This window comes from Filicampus tigris, chromosome 8, assembly GCF_054856515.1.
Source record: "Filicampus tigris isolate MCC_2025a chromosome 8, RoL_Ftig_1.0, whole genome shotgun sequence".
Classification (NCBI taxonomy): Eukaryota; Metazoa; Chordata; class Actinopteri; order Syngnathiformes; family Syngnathidae; genus Filicampus; species Filicampus tigris.
Window position 1 is genome coordinate 13,228,133 of NC_141224.1, and position 20,288 is coordinate 13,248,420.

The 20,288-nt window shown below is 40.0% G+C and overlaps 1 protein-coding gene across 5 annotated transcripts in view; it reads right to left on the minus strand.

The window, feature by feature from the left end:
- ptprub (protein tyrosine phosphatase receptor type Ub) overlaps window positions 1-20,288 on the minus strand; it is a 177,018-nt gene that overhangs the window by 37,429 nt on the left and 119,301 nt on the right. For 3 of the 5 annotated variants that reach the window (XM_086037767.1, XM_086037769.1, XM_086037772.1), the window contains exons 8-16: window positions 19,649-19,966; window positions 16,720-16,829; window positions 14,169-14,370; window positions 11,817-11,919; window positions 11,457-11,730; window positions 5,773-5,809; window positions 2,658-2,796; window positions 1,010-1,033; window positions 652-806 (exon numbers count right to left, since the gene is read on the minus strand). In XM_086037767.1, coding sequence (XP_085893893.1) covers window positions 652-806; window positions 1,010-1,033; window positions 2,658-2,796; window positions 5,773-5,809; window positions 11,457-11,730; window positions 11,817-11,919; window positions 14,169-14,370; window positions 16,720-16,829; window positions 19,649-19,966 — 1,362 coding nt within the window. The remainder of the gene's footprint in view (window positions 1-651; window positions 807-1,009; window positions 1,034-2,657; window positions 2,797-5,772; window positions 5,810-11,456; window positions 11,731-11,816; window positions 11,920-14,168; window positions 14,371-16,719; window positions 16,830-19,648; window positions 19,967-20,288) is intronic. The other 2 variants (XM_086037770.1, XM_086037771.1) reach the window with 1 other exon arrangement.

The window sequence follows — 20,288 nt, forward strand, 5'->3', positions numbered from 1 at the left end:
TGTGTATATATATATATATATATATATATATATATATATATATATATATATATATATATATATATAATCATGTATTTAGAAGGTGTCACATCATGCTCTGAACCCAAACTCAGGTCCTTACAGCAATATTTTTAACCTGTGTGTGTGTGTGGGGGGGGGCATTTGTATGTCTGTGGTTCATTGATGTCTTGTGGACAAGGGACAGGAAGCAGACTTTAATTTATGTAATGCGCTCTGTGTTATTTGAAGTTATGAATAATGTTCTATTGCTGGATTGATGGATCATAAGTGTTACTAGATGTAACGCTATACGGTATATCTTCTCGGCAAATACATCTTTAAAACCGGAAAATACCCATCTTTAAAAGCAGAGCTTGCGGATTAATGTGAGTAGTCGACCACAAACTCTTAAAACAGTGTAGTAAACACATCTGTCTTTTCCTTGTCATCAGACTGACAATATAAAAAGGGCAATCAATTCAAAGAGGAATGACATGAATCACAATTGCCTTCTTCCGACTGAATTCAGCTTGTACACTGAAACGTGTCTTAGGTCCAAAAGACAAGAACAGCCCTACTTACATTTTGTGCAACAATTTTCTGCACCTGGAGATGCTGAAATTCAACTTTTGAAACGAATCTATGTCTTACTTCGGGTTCCACAGGTGTGTGAATCCATGAAGGAGAGGGCCATCCTCTCATCCTCTTGCAAGGTGCTCTGGTCGGTAAAACTGCGCTCCATGGAGCCCATGTGGCTCTTCTCCTGGCGATAAGTAATGGGGGTCTTATTCATGTTCACAGGTTTCCTATTAACGGATACAGACGAGGAGAGGGGGTGGTGTAAAAATACAGCAACGCAAGAGATAGAGCATCGTATCATAGTAAGAGACAAAGATCAGCTTCTCAATTATTTTCCATGCCTTCCTGCTGTGTGATCGACAGCCAGAGCAGAAGCATGTGTCTGATGGATCACAAAACAATGGAAAAGAAAAGAACCATAATCACTTACGGATAATAAGAGTAGTAGTTCCTTCTGGCAAGAGTGCAGGAGGAAGTAGAGGAGGAGGAGGAAAAAAAAAAAATCAAGAAGAGATGTATCATGAACACAATGTCAGCTGAAAGCAGAATGCATTGATTACAGTGAAAACCAGAAGCAGGAAATCAGCTGCGCAGGTGACCATGTGATGCGCGGCAGTATATCGAGCAGGTGCTGACACACCACAGCCGAGCACAATGTGTGAGTGTTCCCTTCATTAGAGTGTGTCTCCCGTGGTACACTTCAAGCACCAAACCACGTGGCCTTCCTGTCACAGTAAATTCAGCAATCAATTATCTAAAGGGGGAAACGTCATGGTCGCTCAGCACAGGAGCCTGAGCTCATTTGTGCAATAGTGCAGACTTTGAAAATAGACATTATTCAATACCAGTCAGGAAACTGTGTCAGCCATTTAATACGATTTTGTGGTGCCATTTCTAACTTCCTATTTTGTCTGTTATATTCTTGAAACATTAGAACAGTGGAACCTCCAAAGTCGACTGTCCTTAAAGTGGTACAATTTCAAAACAATTTTCTAGAAAACTATTGTGTTAATATTCAGTGAAGTGAGCATCTGAAAGATTAACTGCTTCTCTGTCAGGGCTGGGGACTGTGTTTCCTCCCCAGTTTCCCTCATGTGTGGGGTCCCATTGGGCTCTGTTATAGGTCCCCTTTTCTTTTCCCTGTCTACTTGTTTCCACTTTTGCTTCTTTTTCTGTGTTGTTATGGAGAGTCATTGCAGATGCACTTGCGCTACATTTTTTTCTTCGAAATCATCATCTGTAAACTATTTACTTTTAAGGGTAACATGGTCAATTTGCATTTTAAACTATGAATGTAGGCAAATCCAAACGTTTTGGGCATTCAGTAACTGACATTTTATTTGTTATTTACAAAAGGGTTCATTCCCAATCAACTACAAAAAGGTTTACTGTAGCAATTGTGTTAACTTGAAGAGTCTCACATTCCAGGAACATAAGTGTGAGTGAGTAAATTACATATTTGTTTTTTTACTGCATAGCTGTTAACTTTTTCGTTTCTTTTTTCAACACTGCGACAGCAACGAATTTTAAAATGTTAGCAAAACTTTGCCTGCAGCGTGAGGGATGTTGTATAGGGCAACAGTTTGCCTCTGGAACTGTAGAGTTTGGTTCAATTTTATTATTATTACTGATTTTTTTTTTTTTTTTTTTGACTTTGGTGGTTACACTGTAACAAGTTATTAAATTCTTGCAGAAAAATGGCTGGATAAATATACTGGAGACCTCCGGGTTCACTGGCTAATAGTCTCTAAAAGCACACCTTTTCCCTCCCAATTACCATCTCATTTACGCTTCGGTCCTGAGCTTGGTGTGTGTAATTAAGTAGCTAATTTAATTGCATCAGCCGTTAATTAAAAACTTCACATACTGAGATGGGCTATGCAGATGAGAATTGTTGGTCCCTTTGATACATTATAAGTGAGTCAGAGCAATGAAAACAAATCTCGCCAAAACAAAAGTAAGCTTCCAGAAAAATTGCTTACGGATCCGACACCCTTGCAAAAAAAAAAAAAAAGAGGAAAAACAATGAAGGAGGTGCACATAATGAGGCATGCTTGAAACAAATCAACAGTCTTTACCCTTTCTTAATGATAATGATGACAGCACCCAACAAGAGAATAAGCACCACCAGGCCTCCGACACATACGCCCAGAATCAGCCCCATCTCCTCCGAGTTCTGGGACACCTCCAAAGCCTTGCGGTGGTCTTTGCAGGCGGCTGGGAGAAGCAAATAAGATGAACTTTCAAAAGCAGTGCCGCTTAAAAGTGGCAGAAGGTGTTCAAGAAATGATTCACAGAGACGTAATTTAAAGTGGATGTGGCGGCAGAGCAAATTCACATCTTTGAAAAGCTCCCCCCCTCCCTCAGCAGGTAGATACTTTTCATACCACAATGCATCCATTCAACTTATCCTGACTATTGACGACATCTGCTGAATTCTAATGGCTTTCTTAATGCCATCACTGCATTTCAATGTAGTAGTGATATTTCAAAAGGCCTTTTCAAATTGCTGGCAATAATGAAAGCATCATGCAAATGAGTGACTGATTTTGCCAGTGTTAGCCAACCCAACAAACATAGCAGTCAGGTATACATCTTACGTTTGACATACAGAGCTTTTCAAAGACGAATATGATGAATAACCATCGTAATGCAAAGAATTCACAATTAACTTTAACATTTTCCTGATTAGTAATTGCTGCATTTCAAATTGTGACGTGTAGCCATGTGAACCTGTCGGTGCACTGTACACATTGTTGCTACAACACCCTGGAGATGCTTTCCCTGTAAACACTGAATTATTTATTATTATATTTCAGAGACATAAGTCTTCCAAACAGCAGCTCCAGACGGAAAATTCCGAGGGACCTCTGTGAGTGACTGAAAAGGTCCTCCAACTCGCAAGTCTCTTTACATGTTACTCGCGGTGGATATTCCTTTGTCTAGTTCATGGGGCCCACTGATCTACTTTTCCTGTGTGTGTCAGTCAAGCATTCAAGGCCTTCCCAGCCCTTAAGCCAGCCTTTCCGAGGCCAGTGGAACGTCTTGAGAGCAGTAGAAAGTCAGAGCAGGCCTAAGGATACTGCAATATCTTGCAGCCTGCTGGCAACATAAGTGTTTTGAGGCAGGGAAATAAAAACAGAGCCATGTTGTAGAGCAACTATCTGTAGCTGGTGGCCGTTTTTGGCTGCAGCAATTTTCTAAAACTGAATGAAAGTAATCAATGTGACTTTAAAGCATCTCATCTGGCATGTGGACTTTGTCTTAAGTTGCACAGGGGATGCCTTACATCTCTAAAACAGTTGACATCCTAACAAGCTTTTTTTAATGGTGGGGGACAAATTAACAAAGTATTCCATACATCGCAAAAATAAATACATGAGCACAGATTGGAAGTAAACCAACATCATGTGTTCTGCTTTGGAGGTTCCCCTTTATCGGCCCCTCATACTTGGTTACTTCATGCTGCCAAAGCATCAAGAAATTTAGATGATGTAATCCTTTCCATTTCAGGTCTCTGCACACTTTTCCCGCATCTAACCCGGAATATCCATCAGGCTGAACACGAGTATGAAATGGGTTTCCACGTGAATCTGCGCGTTTGCCAGTTGCCCCATGTTGGAAATTGGCGCTTAGCGGGGGAAATGAAAGTCTATTGTCACACTGAGCCTGCCAGCAGATCCTTAATTAAACTGTCACCTGGAAGTTGAAATGTAATCTCCAGTTTTCGTATCAAAGCCGGAATCATTTGCCTCCACTTGGCTCGTGACGTGCTGCATGATAAAAACAGCTTAGTAGACGATGATGCTGAGTCCATGTTAATGGTAGAAGGATCACAAAAATCACATTAGAAATCTTTGACCTGTCACACTTGGACATAACCCTGGGATTGATTTTCGTTCAGTTACACCAATGTTGTATTTTTGAACCTCCATCTTATTCAGGAATAATTTGTTTTGATCACTTTTGATGGAAGGTTCGGCAAAAAACTACAAAACAGTTTTTGTTTTGTTAAAGTGTACAACGATAATTGGATGGCGGCATCCTTCGGATGCTGCAAATTTCAAATCTTTCATCAAAAGCAGGCTTCTATTTGTGTTTTGAGTGAATGCACTGCTACAATTCTTCATGGCTATTCCTATCACAAGACTTTGTCCTCAGAGAACCAGGTGGTGGACTGCTAATAAGGACAGACAAAGAGGACAAATATAGCACTCGACAATTTTGTCCAACATTTGCAAAGGTCTGTGATAAATTACCGTAACTGTATTTTTCAAAAGCTTTTCTCTTTATTTTGTTCTGCCATTTAGATTTCTTATATCTTTTTTAGTTCCAATGTATTTTCACTATTATTACATTTCCATTGTAACGTTTGCCTCTATTCTAACATTGGATGAATTCATGGAATCCCGTGTCAAAAGCAATCAATGGCTGATCAAATGATGAAGCGGCCTTGCTTTCTGCCTGTCACCTTAAGAATGGCATCACTTTCACTTTTTTAATACTACCATAAAAACAGAAACAACCAAGAAAGCAGAAAAGGTTTCCTGGTCAATTTCTGTATAAGGATCTGTTTACTGCTATGGTGGAGTGATTTTTACAAACTCATGACTAGTATTCACTGTGATCAGACAGTGTACAGCATGAGGAGAGGGTAGGGGGGATTTTTTCTGCCAGGACAATTTAATGTCAATTTCCTTGCCCTTTTCATGTTCTCTCCAATCCAAAATCCAAGATACAGTAGAGGTGGTGGAGGTGGGGGTTGGCGGGGGGATTTCCCAGACCAAGGCCAAGGTGGCACCATGTGGAAGTTTTGATGTGGAGGACCTTTGTAGCCTGCCGAGGTCAGAGCCCCTCAGATGTAGCCAATCTCGTGGACCGCTGATGAGAACAAAGAGGTTGCCTTTGATATACTCATCCCAGCGGCCACTTGCAAACAAACACGATGAAAGCCTGACCTCTAATCTCTCCCTGCCTGTTGCCCTTTTCGCTGAAAACCACAGCCAAACAACGAGGGCTGTCGGAGAACATTTGTCCACATTCCCAATTTTGTATTTGAGAAACATAACAGTGCAATATAGACTTTGGGAGCCACTTTTTGGGATGTTTATTCATACAAAGCAAACAGTGCAAAGCAGTTTAAGATTATATATGTAAAGTGGACCCAAGGTGACACCATGCAATTCAAATTACCTTTGCGAGCTATGCGGATGCAGTTTATTCTTGATTCCTGCAAAATAAAAAAAAACACACACAAGTGATGAGTGTCGTTTTGCATCAAAGAAATACAAAGACACATTAGTTATAACAAACCAACCAACTTTGACTTGGCTTGACAACTTAACCTCTCTTACAGGGTGGTTTTCTTTGCAAATTAAATGCAACTGAAAATGTCTTCTAACTAAAAGGACAAATGACCTTAGATTTGGTAGTTCTATTAACAATATGCATGAAGCTCTGAAATCTCTGCACATCTGAGAGCTGTGGTAGTGTATTAAAGACATACGATAAGAGAGTTTTGCCGTAGGGAAAAAGATGAGTTAAAAGGGAAGATGATTAGGGGAGGGTTCCAAACCAATTCTCCACTATGAAAAGGAATTAATTCTATTCAAATTCAAGTTGATGACATCTTGGAGTTCTAAAAAGGGACCTTTGTCAAACAACCCTAATGAAATTCGAGGTGCTAATCCAATTCGACCCTGCCACCTCTTGGAAGAGATGCATTATCAAATTAAAATTTACACATGCCAATCTGGGTATTGTGGGACTCTCGTGCAAATGAGCACACTCGGAAATGAGAGAAAATGGTCATCCTCAAACCGACTAAATTGCTTAATTGAATTGAAAATGCATTTCAAGCTCCCCTTAAAATACAGGCAGCCACTGTGTATTGTTATTGCCATTACCCGGCGCAATTTATTTCAAGTTACTCAGTTTAATCACTACAATTTAGTTTGTCTTCCCAACAACACCTGCCTCCAAATACTGTATACAATTACTTGACTGTCATTAGGTCTTCCAAAAAATGTTACGGTCCGAGGAAAACAGCATTTGCACTTTTGCAAGGAAGAGAGGGAAAGATGCGCAACTCTGAGAGATGCTTAAATCAAAACAATTATTGGGTGTGCACAATTAAACAATCTGCTATTGTACTTTGAGCTTTTTATCATTTTAATTGTTGTTTTTTTTTATTGTTGATGGATGGACCTAATATACATTAATTTTGACTTAAATGATGTACACATATATATTTTAGAGGGTACAGTGACCCTCCTTTATCGCGAGGGATATTTTACATACCGAACGCAGTTGGTGAAAATCTGAGATATAGAGAGACCATATAATTATTTTCATATCGTTTTACCCCTCCCATATTCTTTCAATTAAAAATAAGCAAGCATATAATGTATTCAAATTACTGTACGTATTGTTGTGTCTGTGTACATGCATGTGTCTCCAAGAGGCGGGGCTTGGTGAGGTGATGTGTGACATTGATTTTCTGGGCATGAGCTGTAAGGCTACAACAGTTGCTGCTCCTGTGGCTCTCCTTCCCTACACGCGAGAGCATTACAGTAAGCTAACTAGTAAGAACCCATGAAAAACCATTGCTGAAAAAAAAGGCCATATAAAGCGGGCAACGACTGTAAGATGCAATAAAGTGGAGCAACACTGTATTCACTTTTACTACTGTATTTGTCCAGAATTACTAGATAGAAGTTGACTCTCTACCATAGGCATGTGCTGTATTGCCTGCCAACTTAGCATAAGAGTTAATTGGTAAGCTTGGCATGGAAGCTCACACTTCGCACATTCATTTAATTGTGCACAGTGCCAGTCATGCCGCAGGGGCAGGTGGGTCCTGGCAGCTTCAAATGCACTCCCCGGAATGCCAATACACAACACAAGGGTCCAAAGCACATATCGGGGTGTGTATGTGTGTGTGTGTGTGTGTGTTTGAAGTCTGAGATGCCACATTTGCCGGCAAAGCTCCAGTCTTGTATCCTTAGACTTTGAAGTGCCTCTTTCGACAGATCAATCAAAGCAATTACACAGGCTTGACAGTCACTCTCTAGATAATTAGAAGAGCTAAACGCTAAATATTATGAGGCCCCATACTGTTCAGACTACTCACACTGCTGCCACTGTTGCAGAGTACCGGGTGTAATTTTGCCTGTCTTAAAATTGTCGAGACTGACACAAACCCATCGCACCTTGATTAATGTACTAGTCAATATGTCTCAGGGAGGAAACCTTTATTTGCAGTACTCTATAGATTTTCTCTTGTGGTCTGATGCAGATATTCCAGGTGATTATTTCATAGTGCTGTAATGTCAAACTCAGATCATATTTCATCACCGAGTGCATTGCATGCAGACAAAGTTTCTTATCCAAGTGATGTACAGTATGTGATTACTTCGGTAAGGAGGAGCAGTTTTGTACAAAATCATCTCCATGATTGCTGCAAGTATGCACACACCCCCACACACACGCACACACATAACCCAAAATATGAATTATCCTTCTAATTATTTGTCCTCTTGTTTTTATCCCACTCGATAGCAGCACTGTGCTGGATTCAAACTCAATTAAAGAATGTTATTACGAGTTTTCTTTCTTTCTTTCTTTTACTCAGGCAGGTGAGAGTTTCTTAGCACAGACACATATTGATTTGCAATATGGAATGCATGGAAACTTTGTCTGAAGAAAATCAAAGGTGAGCTTAAGGGTACGGAATGATGTGGCAATGACATTGACTAAAACCACTTAAACTATCATTTCAGTATTATTATTATTAGCAGTAGTAGTAGTAGTAGTAGTAGTAGTAGTAGTAGTAGTAGTAGTAGTAGTACTAGTAGTAGTAGAAGTAGTAGTAGGAAAGCATTTTTCACTGCACAGTACCGGCTCTACAGTTTTCCACTTGCTACTGCAGGACACGCTAGTAGCAATAGGGTGAGGATGAGTGTCTCCTGTATTTATTATACTGTATAGACACATTTCATTCAAGGAGACTGAGGACAGCAAGAAAAATGATTGTTGCAGCTTTGTGGAGTATGCCTACAATACTCAGCTAGCATTAGCATGCGAGTTTATTTCGGTCATTTTTAGCCATGTGTTCTCAAATATACCAATAATGATGCGATGAGGGACCAGCACCCTTTCAGTAATGGCCAGGCACACCCCATCTTAAATCCCTTCTGACTAAACAATATAAATATTACTTTGTAGTATGTTTGCCAATGGAAAGTACTCATTGTGAATTGAGCCTTGTTGAGCCTAACAGGTACAGTGAAGTAGAAAAGAAGCATAAGTGTCCAATCAGATTTCTCATATGTGCCCCTAATGTTTCTACGGTATTTCAACCGCAACTACTGGAATCTTATGGATGATTGCAATGATTTGCAAAATACAGTAGAAGGACTGTGTCTTCTGTGTGATGGGGAACTGTGCTGCACTCATTGTGGGTCATGGAGTCTGGGCCACTGCCAGACTAAACAAAACCTAATCCCATCCGCCAGTAAACCCTATTTAAACCCACGCTTAGTACACTAGTTAAAATGAAATGCTCACACTGCACTCCCCCACTATGTTTCTCCGTTGGATTGTGGTAATGGAAGAGCCACCCACCTCTGTTCATGGAACTTTATAACACACGGATCTACATAGGGAAAAGACGGAACAAAAGCTACAGTCTATATAGAGATCACACCAGTCAATGGATGGAGCTGCCTCGTTTTTTTTATTAACTACACACTTGTGTCATACCTAACTACGGTAATGTTCACTCTGCACTTTGAATCATTACTGGTGACAGCTGCTTCACCCATCAGTGCTCGTTATATCAGAAGGTAGGATGGGCACCTTTACCTGTACGGAGGGATATGGACTCGCATTTTCATTTACAATGTCTGGAAAGGCTACATGTCAGAGTACATCAGTGTGTTATTAAAGTGGTCTCATAATAACTCACCATGTTAAAATCATTGTTTACCGCTCAGAGTTTCCCGCCCCTGACTGACACTGAATTTGGTAAAATCCATCTTTTTGGAGCACTCCATAACAGACCCTCTATGTTATAGAGGTGATTATATTATTGTTATTATGTACCATTTCAATAATATGACCAAGAACTATGTTAAAGACACTGTAAAGTGAATTCAGATTTTTTTTCCCTAACTGCTGTACATTATATAATACATGTTTGAAAATAATTGCTGAAAGCCTCTGCAAAGACTGAGACCTCTGCAGTACTGAATTGTGGAGATATAGCAGGGCTCCAGACTAAGTATTTTATTAACAGCACAGTGGCCCTTAACCTGAAAATTTTACTAACTTTAATTCTAAGTTTTCAACCAATCACACATTGTTGGGTAAAGCCACTGGCCACTTCAAAGTTCTGAAAAATCATTTAACTTTTCTTTATTACCCAGCTGTTTTTTGATTATACAGTAACTGAAGGATTGAAATAGGCGTTTTTGCATCGAAGTTTGTCAGTCAAAATTCACATTTTGCACCTCATTAAAACACATTCAATAGCAAAACTGAGATTTCAAGATTTTTTTTCAGATCCGTGGAGACAGTCAAAAAAAGCCTCAATGGGCTGGACGCACGGGTAGGAATGTGGTACAAAACACATTCGCATGGGAAGTAGGAGGCGGAAGCAAATGGTCTGTATGCCGCTGTCTCGGGCCACCAAGATGTTACAGATGCTGACCTTTGTGGGCCAGTAACAATTTTCATAAATAAATATGATGAAATCAACAAAATCTTGTTTAAAACAAAACAAAATTTAAAAAAAACAACAATGGTGCATCCATGAGAACAGTCACCCATCCGCGCTGCTTTCTGCTCGTCGAGTATTATCGAAGCAAGCCCAATGCTACTTACGCCACATCAGCCAGCTAGCAACAAGTTTTGGCTGCATAGCTAGTGTGGATAAATATGTCGCAGAGTTGTTCCTAGGTCAGTAATCTTTACCTCCATGGCTGCGAATAAGCTGCATTTCTGACAAGTATCATTCTCATGAAGGCATGACGAGACGTAAAGTAAACTGTAGACAGAGAAGCCATGCTAATTGCTAAGCTAAGACAGATGTCATTCTCTCACAAAGATCTAAAGAGGAAAATAATAGAAACCCTGCATGGTAAATATTAGCGCTCTACCTCTGATCATCTGCACACAAGCCCAATTATCGCTAAGTAATTGCTTCGTCCTGGTAGCCGGTCTTGGTGTAATCGAATTTGGAAAGGTAATATCCTCTGGGTATCATAAGAGAGTCGGGGTGAGAGGGGCATAGATGGGTATGGAAACCTAACATTGTGCTTCTCAACCAAGAATTTCTGAAACCACGTTTCTGTGTTAGCTGATTCTACACATCAGCTAAATGCACAACTTGCAAAGAGGATAAATTAAGGACAAATATGAAATGATTAAGCGGCGGACATTTGGTCAAATAAAACAAATAGGAGCAAGCCAAGCATGTAAAATAAAAGTCAGACGATGAGGAGTATATTGTTGACTCACAGTAATTCCAGTTAATTACAACTTTGCTCGCCAAGAGTAATACATGCGAGTAAAACAATTTCTGGCATGTTTTGTTTTGCAGAGATTCAAAGTGGTGGGAAATAAACATAATATCCAAGTAGTTAGACCACCAGCTCAAAATGTTGCCATCTACCAACCCTTTCACAGCATAAACACTCTTCTCAAAGGTTGTGAACCTAGACAATGCCAGCTGTTATAACCGAGCATTAGCACAAACAGATAATCATTAACGTCGCTCATTGTTGGCTGCAATTCATTGTGTTTACTGAAGCCTACAACTGGACAAAGTGAAGCCAGACATCCTGCACAACTGGTGGGAGTCAACGAACACTCACCCCTCTGAAGTTGCTCATAGCCTGGAAGTAGACAAGGTAGCTTTTGCGTGGGTCCAAAGGGGTGTTCCAGTAGCCGTTGTAAGTATGATTGTCTCCCACAGTGAAGGGACTGGCCTCTGGCAGGCTGCTGGGTGGCAGCTCAGCAGTGTAGTAGTGCGGGGTGCCCCGGGCCAAGGCCTCACCATGGGACATCGGCAGAGGGAAACACTCTTGAAGCCCCAGCTCCCTCTTCACTTTTTTCACCATCTCCTCCTCTACCACCACCTGGTAGGTGCTGGACATAAATAGACAATAGCATTTATCATGCTATTATCGCTACAGAACAAGGTTCCATCCTAAAATTTGATATGATTTTCTCACCTGACAGGTGCGCCTCTACCTTGAGCAGGGCGCAGCACGACTGTAATTGTGTTCTCAGTCTCACTCAAGGGGGACGGTATGTCTCCATAATCGAATGTAGGCGCTGAAAACACATTATTTAGTTAAGACTTTTGACTTATATTAGGTACTGCGCAAAAGTCTTAGACCACAATCAGTTTGGAAGTTTTATTTAGCTCTTTCATAAGTGACAATTTGAAACAGTAAAACAGTAGGAAAAAATATGGTTAGCTCAACAATACAAAAAAACCCAAAGCTTTACAGTGGGGATGGTGCATAGGACAACGAACAACTCCTGATCTTAATGAATCCTGATGGTACCCCACATTTATACATTACCTTGCATACACAAGTAGCTGCTCACTAACAAACAGATAAAATATAAATACAGTGCTCCACCAATGACAGAGGACTCTAGTTATTACAGCTATTGGTAGCTGAAAATGTTCCGAGTCAAAGTCTGAGATTCAAATGTATAGAGGTATTTTCATCCATCCATTATCTACACCGCTTATCCTCACAAGGGTCGCGGGGAGTGCTGAAGTGCCTGCAGTAGAGGTATTTCCATAGTCATTATACCATTAATATGTTCAGCCTGTTTTAGAACTGGCATACCAGTGTGCCAAAAAGACTAGCAAATATCCTGATATTCAGCACATTGTTTGAACTCCCCAACAAGTTTTCGTGGCTGCAGGTCCAATTAAAAGTCATGGTCTTGAGGCTAAATTGATTGGGTTTTTTCATTTAAAAGGATTTGGCTTAAGTCATGCTCCTCCCAGGAGTTGTGGCAGCACATTTCACTTTAATATCACCACTCAATTAGCAAGGGAAGAGAGGGAAAACTATTCATGTAGAATAAATTATTACTATATTAAAAATGGTTGGCTAACACCAATGCATCCGGTGCTGAAATAAATTAGATTTGGGCATTAATAAGGGGCGTGGGGAGTGGCAGCCCATACATTTCTTTTGCAAGAAGGGCTGATGCTGATGTCTTGCCAGGTAGACTGAACTTGAAAAATATGCATGTCTGAATGTATATATGTGTGTGGATACAGAGAAGTGCCGATAGTTTGAACATGTTGACAGTTGCAGTAGCTAAAGTGTTCAGTTATTACAGGCCGCCAACGCCAATTTGAGATGTACAGTACTCAGTTTAAGTAAATGTTATTCACCGTGGCCCAGAAGAGAGAGTTGAGGAAGATCTGACAAAGACTTTTGGGCACTTTCCACAGACTGGCTTCCTGGCTCAATTCTCTATGACATACAGCCGGGCAGGGATTGTGCCTTAAATCTATAATTAAACAAAACAACCTCAGAAGAGAGATTTAGGCCGTGTGAGCGAGACACGGTTGGAGTGCCTTCTCTCTGCGTACCTAAGAGGTGCAATGCAATCCCCAAACAAGCACAAATGCACCATTAAAAGGTGAGACAAAGAGCAAGGCTGGATTTCCATCAGCATTAAATAAGCTCCGAGCCTCTCAGATGTGACAATCCACTCCCAAGAACAGAAACGCAGAACGTATGTGGACGCACATTGCTGAGAGGTGCTATGGAAAATAGTTTCTACAATCCGAGAGCTTCACTTTTGACACAAGAAGAAAGCGTGGTTAAAGGAAAATCTTCATTGTAGCAAAGAGTGGCTGGAGTTTGGAGGTGCACCTATGTGCTGCAAAGATCAACAGCGATGACACAAGTACAGCCTTCAGCTTTCCCATTACTGCTTAAAGATGGGTACTGGCAGTTGGCATGATTACGTAGGCAACAATCTGATTTCCAATTTGGCAAATCATTTTCAATCTGGCAATTATTTAGACTAGAGCAGTAAGTCGATGTATAATTGCAACAGTTCTGTGATTTCGTGTAAACAAGGTTTATTGTCAAAGAGTGAAAGTACAAGTAACACAGGTAATACACATGCGAACTGCACTGTCCTATGTTGCAACTGTTAAGTTCTGGTAGGTGTGACATAGTTAAGGATCACACTCTTCCTCAAAAGAAAGACAAAGAATTGTGTTGTTACTTAATGTACACGTGTATTCCTCCCAAAAATATGACTGGACTGTGGACCCACTGATTATGTGGCTTGATATTAATTTTGTTCATTGTCTATAAATAGTGTCCCTGGTTGGCTTTTTTTTGGGGGTGAGAGGGCAAACCTTTATCATCCTTCATTGTGGTTCATAAGTCTGCTTTTTAAGGCTATGTTGGAACGAGTCATTTTCCAAAAGTGATGCCATGTGATTCTATCCCCAAAAATCTGCATATGATGTTTGTGGACAGATGGTGCATTCTGACAGATCAGTCCAGACGGAACTTTGAGCAACAGAATACCTGAGATGTTTGTGGTGATTTCAGTGAGGGCTGTCTGGCCAAAGCCCTTCCCTGTACGTGCCCGCACAGAGATCAAGTAGGTTGTTCCTGGGTGAAGATTGGAAAACATGTGATAGGTCTCATTCTTGAGCTTGGATACAGTTCTTCTTGGTCCTGGGACGTTGATGCCGGGATCAGACGACTCAATGCTCTGGTAACTGATCTGTAGGTCAACGAGAAGTGAGAACATGGGAGTGTCAACATCCTTTAATGTCATTACTCAATTCCCTTGCTGTAAGTGACGATTGGTGTTGGCAATGGTTAAAATAAAAAGTTGAAATCCTTTATTTCTGTGAGCCATAGACAAAAGACATCATAGTTTAATTGGACTGCAAGAGATTCAGACTTTAATAAGCGTCATTAAATCAATTGAAAACTCAGAAATTGCTGTCTTTTGCAAATTTTTTCTTGGAGGGCTTATTTGCCACACTTGAACAGTACTGTAGTCTCAAGTGAATCACCAATTATACCCTGCTAAATGAGATCACACTGCAGCAATCTGATAAGAATGAGCATATACAGTACCTTAAGAGCCGTACGATGTCGCTGGAATGAACACACGCACAAACACACAGACCTGACATGTACTTTAACTGAAAAGTGAACATAAATATTCACATTTAACAGTGAAAACTCAGTTTTCATATACCGTAGTTTTTGCAGGGCATATGCAAACTATTCAATTATGTTATTTTTTCACACAAAAAAATCAGTTTCTTTCTTGACAATCATGCTATGTTTTTGTGGCTCATTAAAAAAAAAAAAAAAAAAATACAGTACAATATACTATACATGGAGCCTCAAATCCCAATCACAGTTTGGGATTGTTTTTTTTGTTTTGTTTTTTTCCCTCGCAACAGTCCACTTCAGTTGCTTTCGGCTGCATCACTCAAATGTGCGGTGGGCCCAAGATACCAATTGAGCCACAGATTTACTGATTATCCCTAGAAGAGCTTTTAATGGTGCTGGAAGAAAATGCTGCGCTGAGCAAGAAGTTAAAGGCTTGAACAGTCAATGGCAGAGTGAACAATGGTTTAGTTTGAGTAAAATGCAGAGAATTTATATTTCTCTGTATAAAGCATTTACAGTCATCTGAGAGAGATCCACATATAACAGCCGCCTCTATTTAATTAAAATTACGTTTTCTATGATTTTTCTCAACACTCTATGCAAATGGAATGCAGTATAATTTTCAAGTCATCAACTGTCAATAATCTGAATGTTTTTAAACAAACCTCCCTATGATCACAGTATTTTTTTTTTTTTTTTCAAAAAAAAAAAAAAAAAAGTTCAAATGCACTGTCCTAAATTACTATGCACAACAGTGTTTCAAGGGAGTTTATGGGTTGTAAATAACATTAGGAGGTTGTATTCGCTGGTCAACAGGTCAAGTAACATCTTAATATGGGACCTCTTGATAGCAGCTTCGCAATTCTTGCATCTATTAAACTTGTGCGTTTTTGCACTGCTTCTGCTTTAATTTTTTGCCAGGATGTCAGAACAGCCTCCCAGAGCTGCTGTTGGGATGTGAACTCTCTCATAGATCATCTTTTGCTACTGCCTCCTACCCTCACACACCTTTTGCCATTGAATGCTTCAAAGATTCTCAATAGGTTTGATCGTTGGGGGAGAATGGAGGGCCACACACAGTTCTTTCCTTTTATGCTCTTAGCAGCTCATGATGCAGAGGAATTTCCTGCAGCTTAAGATGGTGCACTGTCATGCACAAAGATGACTTTGTTTCGCAAAGTTCTGTTCTTCGTTTTGTATCATCAAAGAAAATAGTCAATCAGAAATGCCACATGCTTTTCAGAGGTTATTTTAACACCGATCATGATTCTGGCTCAAAGCATGACGCCGCTACCTCCTGGCTGACGTTACAGCCATGATGGGTATTGGTGGCTATCTACCAACCATACACTACTCCATTGATCTTGACCAGGGCTTCACAGCACTCATCAGTGAACAATTGCAAGCAATACCTCTGCACCATCAGGCAGTTCACATCCAAACAGCTGCTTCGGGAGGCTAGTCTGATATCTTGCAAATAAATCCCAAATCCTATTTTATAATATCCTTGAAGGGATATTGCAAGAGATGGAAACTCAGGAAAACATTGGCAGGCCTCACTGATTTCCTACCACGGACAGAGGTTCTGTACAAGTACACACCAAATCATTATCATGCTCAACAAGATGGCCTACGGCATCACACATGTGTTATCTATTAATGAGGCCGTCTGTGGTTTATGCTTCAAGACCAATTTTATGATAGTAATATATAATCAGTTTAGTGCACAGTATCAATGAGAAGGCATTAAAGTATCTTATTTTTTATATACAAGCCCAGTGAAAGCCCAAACAAAAGATAGAAGATAAGTATTATAGCACTGGTGCAAAACATCCATTTTTGATGCCACTTGTTCATTTTAAAGACCACACTTATGTGATACTACATAAAAAAAAACAGTCTGTAGCCACCTATAGTATGCCATTTGATTTACAATACTCACCTCATACTGGGTAATAAGGCCATTGGGCTCAAGTGGCTCCTCCCACTTCAGGAAGATCATGTCATCCAGTGGGGTGAAGGTGAGCGACTCTGGTGCAATGCCTCCTGGGACTGTAAGACATGTCAGAAGAGAAACTGAGTCTACTGTTTACATCAGAACGATCACATTCATATTGAAGCTCAGGAAGAAAAAAACAACAGACATACTCACATTTATAGCAGGCAGAGCCATTGCATGAATTACACTGACAATTATGTCCTGCATTACTGAAGAATGCATCAAGTTTCTTATCAAGCCTGTGTCAAAGTTGTATTATGTAGGTAGTAACCCTTCATGAATGTCAATGGGAGCAATCTAATCCTTTACAGACCAAAGGGAGCGTGATCCATCAACAAAAAAGAAGGGAATGAGTTATTTCCCAAATACACTTTTGAGGATTATGCTTATGATTCAAGTCAGAAAGCAAAAGCAGCATGTATAGTAGTTAACATGAGGTGAAAATACAGTGCAGTATAATACTCTAGACAACGGACTTGATCAATATAAACTCAAGGACCATAGCTCAAGCCTGATATACTTTAATCTACTCGGCATCAAGATTTTTTTTTTTTTGTGCTTCTTAAATGTGTGCCCGTTGCCCGAACTGATAGCAGAGAGGGAGGCGGCGTCCAATGCTCTTGAAAAACTGCTCGATGAAAGAAGATAAATAAACACTACTATGTTTATTTATCTTCATTTTTGTTATTACTGTTCATTGCAAAGAACTTTGTTTCGCAATTTGTATTCTATAATACTTTATATACATGTATCTATTATACATACTTTATTATTTGTAAAATGTTATGATATAATTTATGAGGAAATAAAGTGTCGGATTAAACTCTTTTTTTTTCATTATTTGTCAAAGTTTATATATTGAAAAAAATATATTTATTAGATAGACTAACAGTACTACAAACACACACGCAAAAGTACCAAAAATTGGTACCATTGAGAACCTGTATTGATTCCTACATACAGGGAATCTGTACCATACTGGTTCAAATGTGAACTGTACCTATCCCTAATAACAACAGAACCCTTTTGGGTCCCGAAACCAGGTTTAGAAAACCATGCTTTGTGTAAATGTATTAATTAAGATCTTGTAACGTCTGAAAAACTACAACATAATAAACCGTGTTTTTCCCTCGCAGTTGTTCACTTCCAACTGTTTTCATCCTTGTTAGCATGACAAAAAGTGATTTGTCCTCAGTTATGGTGCAAATAATATACGGAAACACAAAGAATTACAAGCAGATATGAAGAAAGCAAAGTGAGAGCTATCTAAGGGTTATTGGGGTGACAGATATATTTTCTGAATGATGAAGAGCACCTTTTGTTATGCTAATTCCGCCTGCCAGAACGTCATCCTCTGAATTAATGCATCAGAAAAGCATGGACAGGTTACATAATACTTTTCATCTGCACATCATAATTAGCCCATGATGGATGAAATGTTGTAGTGTATGCAGTGTACATGTAGTGTAGTGTGCTACATATGGTGAGTGAAAATGCTTAAGGGCTGATTAGAACAAGCTGTAACAGTCTCAACGGTTCTGATATTCAGAGTTAAATAAGATATTGAAGTAAATGATGTCATCCATCTCGATGAAATAACAATAGCAACTCTGGACGACTGTGAAGAATGTGCTTGAAACAGCAGAGTACACATTAAGCTGGCAGACAGCCACATCCTTTGACTCGTACTGCATTTTAAATCTAATATTGTGCTGCCAACATTTAGTATAAAGCAGATGGTAATCACTGACAGATAATCTAATGTATGACTCAGTTCAGCAGTACAAATATAAACTACTACTAGATGGTTTGCTCAAGCAGAGGTCTAAATACAGAAGAAAACAAAATGCTTTTAAAATATTAAGTCAAACCAGAGGTTGCTGCCTATGGCGCAAAAAAAAAAATCCCCTCATTAGGATATAAAAACTTCGGGACTTCAAAAGAGTGACCACTGCTTTTGTTCTAGCTTGATCCCAAAAGTGGTTCAAAATACCCTTTGGGCCGTCCCCCCTGTCCCCTGAGGTGCAGCAATACCAGTACCAGTCAGAAGTTTGGAAAAAGCTTATCATTCAATAGGCAAGTGTTTCCACACTTTTGGCTGCTACTATCATTAGCGATAAAACAACGCAGTCTGTAACCTTGCTGACATTGTGAATTGGTATTTTGAGTATTCGATTTGCCATTTTAGGGTCACACTGAAAATTCAAGAATGGGAAAATTCAAGAAAAGTTAGAATGCTATGAGAAAAAAGTCTTTGGAATATGGCTGTAATTCAATGAGGTGAATGTTGAAATGAAACAGTTTAACCAACAGCCTTATGTAATCATTTCAATGTTCTATGCTATTTTTCCTGGTGTGGCCATAACACTTTTTTATATGAATATGCAAGGTGAGAGTCATCATTGAGAACTGGCAAGGCGACCGGCTGAGTCAATTAAACGTCGTTTCGTGCATGTGCACATTAATGAGTGAGTGGTCTAAGTCCACCTCTTCCAATCTGCAAATTGCATGGCACGGAGCGCTCACAAACAATCCTGACTAAAGCGTGATGCGGATTGCCACATGTCAACGCAATCTTAACTCTTACAAAGATGACAACTCACTGTCAATTGACAATTATTTGCATAGCTGTGCAAGAAATGAAGCATTGTAGACAGACATGTTCAAATTGCCCTCTGGAATGAAGCAAAGGGAATTCAAACAAAACACTAATTGTGGAGTAATTTTACCGCAGAAATAATTGCTTTACAAAAATTATTACATGTTGTCATGTTCATCTGATGGCTTCTTTAAATAGAAATCTAATTTTGCATAAAACCTTTGTTTGTTTTCGTGTCTTTATTCTTTTCCCTAACCTCCTCCCGAGACTTACTGTCTTCCTCAGTCTGGAAGGTGACCTCTCTGCCCTCTTTCTTGCCCTCCGGGTTGGCCAGTGACAGACGGACATGGATGCCGTGGTAGGGCGGCAGATCACGCAGCGTGAAGCGTGAGGCGTTGTGCTCCACGGCCAGGCATTCACGCACAGTGGTGTTGTGGCCACCGCCGCCTCCCGCCGTGGTGTAGCGGTAGCACAGGGACACTGAGTAGGTGTGGCAGCGTGTCACGTTGAACGCCAAGTTCTCCCACAGCAGGGACAACTGCCTGGGCTGGATGTCTGTGGCTGTCAGGCCCCGTAGTGCACGCATGGGCTCTGGATGGGTGGAAAAATTGAACAGGAAGTATGAGATGAATTGATATACAGTATTCATGAAAATGCAAATGCAGGGAAACTTTTACATTTAGAAATAAAACACAAAAGTTGGTTCTTTCCATGTTCCAATTGACATGCACGTTTTTTTGGCCAAACTCACTAGGTGGCCATATGCCTGCTTCTACTAGCTTTGGGCACAAACTAACTTCAAACACTGTTTACACTATTTGTTAGATTCCCAACCATCTATTCTACCTTAAGAGACTTCTTCCACGGGGCTTTAGCTTCTTGTACATCTAAAAACAGGCACAGAGAGATGTCG